Below are 12155 nucleotides of genomic sequence, written 5' to 3' on the forward strand. Positions count from 1 at the left end.
CTGTTTATTATAGATTACCTAGTCTCAAGCATTTTGTTACTGAAGCACAAAATAGCCTAAGACAGGGAGTCTTAAAAATTATTTGTTGAATAACAGTGTTTCCATTCTATCTTCATCTGCCTTTGTTCCCTGTGTGTTATTTTTATCTCATTAAATGGAGGTGAAAACAATGCTGTTATGGTTTGGATGTGAGGTGTCCCCCAGAAGCCCACATGTGAGACAATGCAGGAAGGTTTAGAGGAGAGATATTTGGGTTGTAAGAGTCTCAACCCAATCAGTGAATTAATCCCTGATGGGTGGAGGAGATTGTCGTAGCTTTGGGGTATATATTTTGTATCTAGAGAGTGGACTCTTTCTCTCTGATTCCTGATGATACAAAGCTGCTTCCCTCTGCTACACTCTTCTGCCATGAGGTTCTGTCTCACCTCCATACCCAAGGAATGGAGCCGGCCTTCTATGGACTAAGACCTCTGAAACCGTGAGCCCTCAAATAAGCCTTTCCTTCTCTATAATTGTGCTGGTCAGACCATTTAGTCACAGCAGCAAAAAAGCTGATGAAAACAAATGCTGTATTTATTTTACATCTTTTAAAATCCTGGGCAGATGTCCAATCAATGTATGCATAATGATCATTTGAATATTCAATAGCAAATCTTTCCTCCATTTTTAATCAGAGATAAGGATAAGGCAGAGGAAGGGTTTTTTGTTCTTTTGATATGGGAATCTTAAACTCCTGGGTCAAGAGATCACCCTGCCTTGCCCTAGTGAGTAGCTGGGAGTGTAAATGTACACTACATGACTGGCTACAGAGGACACATTTTTGTATTCAATGGAATTCTTGTGCACAGTACTAAGAAGGAATGCATTTCCAACCTCTGAGCCTGCAAAGTTAGAAACCTACAAAGCATTTTTAGCAACAACACCAGTCAGTGCTTCAATCCGAAACCACTCTACCTATCATACCTCTTTGTAGATCTCTAGAAATGAAATAATCCAGAATAGAAAATATCAGTAAAATTAGGTAGTATCACTCTTTCTGGTTCAAACACAGATTATTCTCAGCCTCACCTGCTAAGAAGTGCTGAAGAACTTTGAGGTATGGACTCAGGCAACCCAAGCCAACAAGTGACCTTCAATCTATAACTGTGATCCCAAACTTTAATGAAGATCAGAACCCCCATTAAAATCCATTCTGCCAGCCCTCTTTTCTGAGTTTCTGACTCAGTAGTTTTTGTGCAAGGACCATGATTTTGCACTTGGAGAACCACTGCTTTAGATTAGTACTTTCCAAACTTCAGTGTGCTGTCAAACTGCCAGAAAGCATGTTAAAATGCATATTTAAATTCAATCGGTAGGTAGGCTCAACAGCATTTCCACACGTACCCTGGAGATTCCAGGGTTGCTGATCTGAGGAATGTACACAGCTTTAGAGATTTTTAAAAGATAGCAAAATATATGTCATTGGCAATGAAACATGATGGATTCTAACTGGAGAGTCAATAATTTGTGGAGACTTGGAATAAAGTTTTAGCTCTTCTTTCCAACTGGAAAGAGATAGGGGTACTATATTCATCTATTAGAATCCAAGTCAGTTTCATCAGGTGACAGACCTCTGAACTGGTTCTGAGATGACCGTGCTGGAGGCTGCTTTCCTGCAGATTACATCAGAGGCCCCACAGTAAGTTAAGTCTGCTCATTTTGTCAGCTGCCTTGGAAACAGTGGACTGGTTGGCTATTAAACTGCCCAAGGGACATGATTGAAATAAGAAAAGCCATTCCATGAGAGTTATAGATGTTCCTTCTGAAGAGTCCTCAGAAGATCATAAGGGACAGCTGCTTATTGCCCCCAAATGGCTTCCCTTGTGGCTTTGCAGTGGGCTGGGTCCCAGTACCACACTTACTCAACGTGAACATCAGGCCTCTGGGAACGATTAGAAGGTGCCATGGGATATGGTTCCTAAGGAATGCAGATGGCATCCTCTCTCGTCTCCAGCTCAACAAACCTTTATGGCTCAGCCTTCTCTTTGCTAGATTGGAGACTGAGAGTAAGTATGTCAACAGAATCTAGCTGACTCCAGTTCAATCTACTCGGAATCAGAATGAGGCGAATCCACAGGGTGAAGACATCTTGGAGATGGTATAGAACACACAACCACACCTGGCCTGAAAGTCTCCCTCTTTTGCCATGTCTTCAAGGTGTTCCGTGGTACTGAGGTTTCAGAGAGAGTCACATGCTGACACATGAAAACAAGTCTGCCTTCCAAGTACAGATGGCCTTTCCTTGGCATGTGGTTCTACCCCCAACTCTATCCAGCAGCAGGATAGCAAACTGGACGCTTGGGTAGACGAAATGTGCACTGTTCTGAGTACATTTCAGTAACATAAAATACCCATGTTAAAGTGTCTATCAACAATTGCCCAGGTCCACAAGTTCTAAGAATTTCTAGCACACATCATTTTCACTCAGAAATAGATTAGAATAGAATACATAGAATTCTCAGTATGAGACCTGAAAAGATACCAGTGGACTCAGAGCTTCAAGGACCCCAGTTTGGATAAGAGCAGCCCAGGATCCTCAGCAACTGAAAGCTCAGTCTAGCAAATAGCAAAGGGAAGGAAAAGGACACCTTGATAAGGTAGCTAGCACCATGATGTGGTCCGTGGAACCAGCGTCATTGGCATTATCCAGAAATTACAAGAAATGTAGATTCGCAGGCCCTCAGATTCAGAGTGAGAATTTAAATAAGATCCTCAGAGGTCCTGTAAGCACGCTGAACTTTGAGAAGCACTTCTCTAGCATACCATAGCCTGAGAGCAATATAAAAATAGTTCTCTGATTTGAGCGGCCTGTTACAGAACCCAGGATATATAACGTGTCTCCATGAATGTTTATAAATGTTTGCATAGCATCTCCATCTTTAGTTCTAAAGGCACATTAGAAACAGCAAAATTAACTTCAGAGACAATTGATAAGTAGAGTTCATCAAACACCCCATCTGTATGATCTGTTTGGTACAGTGAATACAGACGAAATACATATATACCAATTAAGAAACTTCTTTTATGCACTATTACTGCATACTTTAAGATAATTTCTAACAGAATATTCAATTATACTGATTAATTTAAAGTATCCATTTGCTCCCTTACTTAAGGCTAGATTGTATGACCAGGTCTACAGTTACAAAACTTCAGTAAAAAATTTGGATTTCCTTTCTTCACCTATTAAAATTACTTAAAACTTTATTGACTTCAAGTTAAAATAGGTTTTGACTTGAACTATTCCACTTTTTGCCAATATCTTCAATTTTGCTTTGATAATTTCATGTAAAACTTTGGACAACTTAAATGAAACTTAAAGTTACTAAATTACAGGTCGGCAGGGTTGTGGTTAAGAGGCAGGGGAGTAACATAGGCCCACTGAGTTTTGTCTATGCTGAGTTTGTGTCTCACAAGCTATTCTGGTATTTCTGGATCCTCCCAGTCTGCTTGTTAGAACTTTCCTATGCAACTGTGTCAGTCTTTCTCAAACTGTGGTCCCCAGGCCAACAACATCAATATATCTGGGAATTTGGGGGAATGCAAACTTGGGCTTTACTGCAGAACCGAAACCCTGGGGTGAGGCCCAGAAATTTTCTTTTACTAAAACCTGCAATAAATTCTTACATACAGAAGAAGTTTGAGAATCACACAATAAAGTAGCACTCACCAGGAAATCACAGGCCTTGCAAATCCAAAGCAACTAGAGATTCAGATACGGCAATAAATTCACCCTATTATCCATATCAATTTTGCATCAAATTACAGTACTGAACTTCATTGATAATTGAAATATTTTAATGAAATTGAATTATTATCTTCGGGAATAGCATACACTTGATTTTACAAAGCAATATATTGACTCAAAGTTTGAAAGAGAAATTTAAACAATGAAAGAAACACCAGCCTCAGAATTCAGGTATCTTGGTTTTATCCTGGTTACAGTCCAGGCTGCCTATATGACTTTAGATAAGTAATGGGATTCTATGTGGCTGGTTCCTCCCCAAATAAGAATACTGCTTGCCCTACAAGCTTCAGTTTTGTTGCAAATATATAATCAAGTCAATTATATGAAGAAGCTTAAAAAGTATAAAGCACATTTCCAACATTAGAATTACTATTACCATTATTTTATAGATCATTGGGCACAAATTCATAACCATGAAATTCTAGAATTCTGTTTTAGGGTAAAATTGCACTGTCTGTCATTTCACAACCACCACAAAAGTCAAAATAAATGCCTATGGGATGAGTTTTAAAAATGCATCACTTGGAAAGTAAAAAATAAATAAATAAAAATGCATTACTTGGAAATGTTTTAAAAACTCTTAATATTCTTTAGTATACTTATTACACAAGTCTATGTGTCATTAATCAAATAAATAACTATCCGGTTATAGGAACTATCATACAATTACTTTTTGAAAGTTTGCCTGCAAAAATCTTTAGTACCAAAAAAGTTATAAAATACAATTTCAAAGTTTGGATGTGATCTTCTATATGGTTGGCTACTTATTTTAAAAGTGTTTATTGCAGAGAATTAAAGTGAAATTGATTATGTTGGACAGCCATGATATTTTTTACTAGAAAAGACGTAATAACTTCAATTTAAGATGAATATCGAACATTCGTCATTATCGAAACCATGTCAACTGCTTTCTGCACTAGAGCTAAATTCTATGTCAAGAACTCATCTCCTGATTATTTTATTTGACTTACCCCCAGGAAAGTATCCACTATAAACACCGCCAATGGGTCCAGAACTGTCCATAGTCCCATGGTGATGATCAATTTTGACAAGGCGTCAAGGCAGGAGGCAAACAGTAGTTGACAGCCCCATCTGATCAGAACCAAGAGGAATATGATTGCGTTCAGCATCAAGGGTCCTACCACAACCACAGGCAGCTCCTCCTCAATGCCAAGCAAAGAACTTGGGTAGCAAAGCTCAACCGTGTGGGGGTAAAAGCGGAACCTATAGGAAAACAAAGCAATCCCATGCGTATAAACAAGAGTTAAAATGCCCATGGACTGAACAATCTGATTTTTTTTAAATATAGAAAATACACTTAAGATCTTCCCCAAATTGTTAAAAGTCTTTCTCTTTTCCTGACCCCTTAGTACCACCTAAACATTCCACCATCAAGGAAAAGGTGAGTTCTAACAGGTTCATGGTTATGGTGGAATTATTTAACCATAGAAAGTATGTCGATTTAAACCACTGAGCAAAGCAGTCCAGAAGCTAAGAGCTTCCCTGCAGTGCACAGTACTGATTAGAAGGCTATTTGAAATGCAAAATATACCAGTGGATTTTCTAATGAATCACTGTCAACAGAAATGAGAGAGATTTAATAAAATATTCTTCAATTTTAGTGTAGCCCTATGGTTCCTCTAGAGAGACTCTCAAATGCAACAACAATAAAACCACTATCACTCACAACCAAAATCTTGTACTAAGAAATCAAGTTGACACAAGTGGAGGACCTAGAGGTCAAGTCCAAGCAGAGCCCAGTAACTCACATAGCCTCCACCCAGGCTTTGGCACCACAACTCTGTGCAAGCTGAGACTTCTTTCACGCTAAGTTTTCTCTTCCCCAGGTCTCAGGCTGAGTAAAGCTGTTTCATAGTTAATCCTATTCGTGTATCCTCCTTATCAGTGCTCTGCTTCAGAGTTCTTTATATCCATTCCTTGACTTTTGCTTCGAAGGGAGTTTTATGCTTTGTTCTTATACTACTGTGAATTTCAAATCATGTGTCTTCATTGATTAGCATAGAACGTGAAACACAGAGAGGGTGAAAAAATGCTCATTATGTTGTTATTGCTATGTCTCACAACTAAAATGTGACAAAGAATTATACAATTCAAGACCATGGACCAAGACAATATCCAGAAAGATACCTTAAAATATCTTTTTTTGTTTTTGTTTTTTTGTACTGGAGATTGAACCCAGCGTTGCTTTACCACTGAGTTACATCTCCAGCATTTTCTATTTATTTATTTTATTTTGGAACAAAGTCTTGCTATGTTGCTGAGGTTGGCCTTGAACTTGCGATCCTCCTGCCCCAGCCTCTCAAGTTGCTGAGATAACAGGCATGCACCACTGCACCCAACATAATATCTTAGGTCCTCTGTTGCTTAAAAAATCGGTAAAACTGGGCTGTCTACTTGTTTCTTGCAGTCTCATTTTATTAAAACTAATAAAAATAGGGCTTCCTTTTCCAGTGAAGAATGAAAAAGCAAACAATGAAAAGCAACTAGCCCAAGCATATAAAATTTTTTTCTCGTCTGCTTCAGAAACAGAAAGAAAGAAAAGTAAAAGAGAAAGAAAGAAGAAAATAAGGCAGGACTATTCATGTAAAAATTCCTGCTTAAAAAATTTAGTTATCTAGTCAGGCACAGTGGTGCACACCTGTAATCCCAGAGGCTCAGGAGGCTGAGACAGGAGGATCCTGAGTTTAAAGCCAGCCTCAGCAAAAGCAAGGCACTAAGCAACTCAGTGAGACCACGTCTCTAAATAAAATACAAAATAGGGCTGAGGTGTGGCTCAGTGGTTGAGTGCCCCTGAGTTTGTTCCCTGGTACCAAAAAAAAATAAAATAAAAAACAACTAGTTATTTAATATATAAAAATTTGCATATTGTATAACATACATAGTTGTGATTTAATTCAGTAAAATTATGGAAAACTTTATGTGCACACAGGTATACACATATATTCCTTTTCATAAACTCTTAAAGTTCTTTGCAGTCTTCTTAATTGAAAATATTCACACATCTTTTATTTTTATCTGCACCATCTACATTTGAGAAAATGAATTTCACTTGTACTGTTATCTATCTGTTTGTCTATCTACAATGTCTATGGAATCATATTTATAGAGAGATAACCTTTAAAGTGTCATCTTTTTCTATAGGATAATGGCCCGGAAAGCTGCCTGAGCTCACGTTTGGTAATTGTTTGAATTCAATCATTTTGTAGAAGAGGCAATCTTTGCTTCTCTGAGCATAGATAATAAATCAGACTTATGCTAGTTCTAAAATACCTTCAGCCTAAGTTACTCTGATAAAATCAAAATAGAATAAAAGATTGTTGCTAAATTCCTCTTTGGGTTCTGCTCAGATATTAGAACATATTTGAATCTGCTAAATTTTAAATAAATATTGATGTACCAGTTACATATTTGTATACACACAGCCAACCACAAGATGAGACTATAACCGTAATAGAAGTTCTTGCTCTCAAATGAAGACAGTTTAGCCTTTTCAAATCATCCCTGCATTTTAGGTCTTCTGGTAAATGGACAGGAGAGGTACTTTGTGCTTTCATTTGTCCTATCAAGATGAAAATACATTCCTTTGACTTTCAGGGGAAAGCACTCACTTTGTAACTGGAGTTGAAATGGCCCGTAGGAAAAGCCACTGGCCAAGGTAATGCAGGTAGAGCCTCGGGAACCAGAGAGAAGCCATCAGCAGGATGATGTACCAGAAGGCCTGGCTCTGCCATTGAGCTAACTGAAGTTCTGAGAACACAGACACCAGGGCAAAATGGAGATGCTTGAAGAATTCTCCAGATCCCTGACCAGCAGCCACTGAAGAACAGCTACAAACAGAGAAGGAACTGGTCAATCCCGTGCTTACAGCAAAACCCAAAGTGAACTATTCTGATAATAACAGGGAAGACACCAAGGCAATAAAACTAAATGAAATTATTTTTAAATACCTGGAACTTGAAAATATTTATATTTCTTTTTGCTGTCATGGATGATGGAAGGGAAATCTAAAAGAGCATGGATTAGGGAGGTGCAAATCAGATCTGCAATGAGATAGAACCTCACACCATTAGATGGCTGTTTAGAAAAAGATAACAAGCATTGGTAAGGATGTGGGAAAGTTGGGATCCCTGTCCTCTGTTGCAAACGTAAAAGGACACAATCACAAAGTATTCTGATTTAACCCTGGTTTCCTTTCTAAGTTTAGGATTAAGAGCAAGGTTGTTTTCAAAGTTTCTAAAATCATGGGGGGTTTTTTGTGAGAAGGAAGATGGTGAGGCCATCTAAAAATGCCTGACAATCAGGAATCACTCCCTCAAGAGCATGTGTAGATGACAGTGTTAGTAATATATAGCATGGGGACCAAAGGCTCTGGAATCTGCTGGTCTGGGTGCAATTCTCTATGCCTTGGTTTCCTTCTATGGAAGAGAAGGCAGGAGGGTCAGCTTGATGACAAGGTCCACAGGAGGAAACACTTGAGACACTGTTGTCCCTGCACTATACCCCAAAGCAATGAATATGCAACCTGTCCAGTCTCCCTCTTCCCCTTCTTCCTATATTTTCCACTGTGACACTGAAATAGTCTGAGTTTCTATAAAGCCCAAGAAATATACAAAAATTGACCAAATAATGGCATGATTTCTTTTATTTTTTTAAAAGAGATAAAGCTGATAAACTGATACGCTGATAAACATGTATATGCAAATATTTGTAAATATTTAATTAAAGCAATGAAAATCATGAGTATATGTCAAGCATTTAATTAAATCTGAAATTGATCTTTATAAGACATGAGGCTCCAAATTTCTGGGTGAGCTTGTGTAAATCTATTTTAGAAAGATTTTTCTAGAATGATTCAGTTAATTCCTCAACCAAACATAGCACTAATAATAAACATGTCACCAAAGGAGAAACTAGCACTGAAGTAAATAGTTCAGCAACATAGCGATCAACTCACAAGTCAGAGGCCAGGTAAGCTGCAGAATAGAGAGGCAATTCACAGACATATTCAAAAGTTTTGACACAAGAAAGCCCATCTCTCCCTGAAGATGATCAAATACGATGACAACCATTCCGTGGGAGGGAAGGTAAGTGTGGAAATGGGAATCTGAGAACAGCAATGTCAGCAAGCAGACACAGCATGACCACAGTCTTTTGGTCTGTGCAGGAGGCACCTAACATGACATCGGCAATTCCCTTTGGCTGTTCTGTGTGTGTGTGGCCATGAAGATGTGAAGCCTCACCTCTCTGAAAACCAGTCTTACACTGAGCATGCTTTTCAGTGACAAAAATGACAGGCAGTTAAACAGGAAGCAGACCTCCAAGAGACTGTGCTTTGCACACAGGGATAGAGTCAGGGGACTAAGTCTCTTACAGAAGGATCCCAGAATGCCTCGCTGCATTCACCATCATATGAAATGAAACCCAGAACCTTCTACACGGCTAAAGCAAAATATCCTGAACATGATCTCCCTTTCAGTTAATTATTCTGTCACTGTTTTGCCTCTTCAAAGGGAAGAGGAAATTAAATACAGACTTGGCAGTGTGTTGTTTGCAGAAAACTGGAAAATCTCAAATGATGCAAAACAGAAAAGACAGTAGCTTCTTTGACCTTTGGAAATTTCCACTGTTCTGTTCTGTATCCTTTGACATAAATGACTAAGCAGTCGAAGTGCTTATGCACAGAAAGCACTACAAAATCATGCTTTCACCATTAGTTTCACTAATAAAAATGTTTCCCACCCACACTTGGAATGCATATTTTGTTGTTGTTTTTTGGTTTTGGTGTTTTGGGTATTAGAGATTGAACCCAGGGGCACTTTATCACTGTGCCACATCTCCAGCCCTTTTTATTTTCTATTTAGGGACAGGGTCTCTTGAAGTTGCTTTAGGGCCTGGCTAAATTTCTGAGGCTGACTTTCAACTTGTGATCCTCCTGCCCCAGCCTCCCAAGCCACTGGGAATACAGACAAGCACCACCACACCCAGCTGAAACGCATAGTTGTGTAGCAGGCTTTTGATTTAGGACAAATAACACCAAAATTTCACTAGGTATAATTTATATCTCATTCATAATGTTCAATTATCTCATTGCTAGTCAACACGTTTCGATATTTGTTTTTATTGGTTTAACAGTGACAACCACAACATGCGGATCCAAAGAAGTAGTTAAAATCTTGACTCCATCATTAGGAGTTTAAGATACGGCAGCATTAGAAATTTAATCGAACCAAAGGAATCAGGTGTATTTTTATAAACAATGTCCATAGGACAACAAGATATGGCAGTTCTTTCCTTTTAATCATTTTGAATTTGCACTTGAAATTTCATTGTGGATTTACATAAATTTGCATCCACAACCACCTTTCCATATACTGTTCTTGACATAGATTTCATTTGAAAGAATTCTGCTTCCATGTTTCAAAAATGTCTTGAAAGAGAGCATCTTTTTTTTTTTTTTTTTTTTTTTATTCTTGTAAACATGCAAGGCATATCACAAGAGGCAGTGCCACTGTGAGATAGCCCCATCCCCATTTCCACTGTTGGTTCCTTTCTCTGTAATCTTTCTTGGTTATGTACAAAGAGTATGACCATCAAAAGGATAATAAATGGCCTCTGCCACTGGGGTGTGTAATACGTAGAGTGGGAATTGATTTGTTGGTTATGAAGGAAGCCATACAGCACACAGATCACTGCAAAATCACATTGAGGCCAGCAGCTACTCCTCGGTGCATGCAGACGGCTCCTCTAGAGCTCACGGGGTGAGCTGCCAGAGGGTGAGAAGAATGGGGAGGTCATCCAGTATTCAGCTATTAAATGAAACCTATTTCTCTGAACTTCAGCCACATTTCATATGACACACATATATCCCCCTTGCATGCACAGTCCTTATGGAGACCTGAAATCAAACAAGATTTCTGTGATCCATCAGTGTAATAACATAACATCAAAAAACAAAATTGCTTCGGAAAAAGAATCCTTAGAATGCATTCTTAAACTGTCTTCTATAATGAACAGAAATCCTTAAGGAATTTGTATATAATGAAGATTTTTTACTCATGTACTGTGCATAATAATTCTTATTTAAAAATCATTACCAATAGATGGCACTAAAATTTTCACATTCCCTTTCTCTGGCATAACCAAATGTATGCCAGATGTAGCATTTTAAAAATTAATATTTTTTAAAATTATAATTATCAATAAGTAGCTATTTTATTGTTTTTTTTTTTTCCCACACTATCCCATTCATCAGCAAGTTTTTGAACATAGATGTCCTTGATGATTTTGAGGCCTTCTGAGGTGTATTATTCAGCATTTTAGGAAGTCTTTTAAAATGAAGCTGTCAAAGAAGCATGTGTGGATTCTGCTGCAGAATTCTTCATGTTCCATCAGACTTTTGCAGAAGCTAAACTAAAGGCCAAAACCAGTTAAGTGATTTGCCCACATTAACACAACTGATAACAAAGAGATTTCCCACCACATCCTCCTGCCTTTCCATTAAGACTCCTGCTTCAGCAGAAGAAAACAGGATTGAGAAATGTTAGGCTATTTGGAGCATCTTTGCCTGAAACCTGAAAGAAGGAAGTGTCTCTTCCTTTGTAGAAGCTGGTGGAATTGGATACAATTCACTCACTCAACAGGTTGCCACTGAATGAAAGATGTCATGCCCTATGATCGTGCCATTGGCAGAATAACACCCCCTGCCAACATCACCTGCCTTAATCCCTGCAGCCTGTGATTATGTGAAATTACAGGGCAGTGGGGAATTAAGGTGCAGAAGCAATTAAGTTGCTATACGGCTGAGCTTAAAATAAGGAGATTATTCTGGATTATTTGGGTGAGCCCAATGTAATCACAAGGGTCCCAGAAAATGTAAGAAGGAAGCAGAAAAGATGGAGAGAAGGAGAAAGAGCCAGAAAAGGGCAGTGTGAGAAAGACTTGGCCTGAATCTGTAGGCTTTGAAGATGCAGGTGAGCCAAGGAATGAGGACCGCCTCTAGAAACCAGAAAGGGCAAGGAAACCTTCTCCCCTGGAGCCTCTAGAAAGAACGGGTTTCCCGGACACCCCGGTTTCAGCCCTGTGAGACACATTTCAGACTTCTGACCTCTGGAACTGTAAAATAATAAATCTGTGTTGCTTGAGGTCACAGGTTTGTATCATTTATTCCAACAGCAATGGAATACTCATATAGATAGCTTCCCATCAATGAAAACGGACTGCTGGACCCACAGAATTCTTAGTCTATTGGGAGAGATGCTCAAGTGAAAAGATAAATAAAACACAGGGATAAAACCCAGTGTGAAAAGTCCTTCAATAATGTACCAAGTGCAATAAGAAAACAATGGAC

At 38.6% G+C, this 12155-nt stretch overlaps 1 protein-coding gene across 1 annotated transcript in view; it reads right to left on the minus strand.

Annotated features, from left to right (window-relative positions):
- LOC306665941 (uncharacterized protein) overlaps positions 1–12155 on the minus strand; it is a 158677-nt gene that overhangs the window by 98636 nt on the left and 47886 nt on the right. The window contains exons 2-3 of the mRNA XM_079147604.1: positions 7417–7635; positions 4759–5011 (exon numbers count right to left, since the gene is read on the minus strand). Coding sequence (XP_079003730.1) covers positions 4759–5011; positions 7417–7502 — 339 coding nt within the window. The 5' untranslated portion in view covers positions 7503–7635. The remainder of the gene's footprint in view (positions 1–4758; positions 5012–7416; positions 7636–12155) is intronic.

Source organism: Sciurus vulgaris (genome assembly GCF_902686455.1).
Source record: "Sciurus vulgaris genome assembly, chromosome: 7".
Classification (NCBI taxonomy): domain Eukaryota; kingdom Metazoa; phylum Chordata; class Mammalia; order Rodentia; family Sciuridae; genus Sciurus; species Sciurus vulgaris.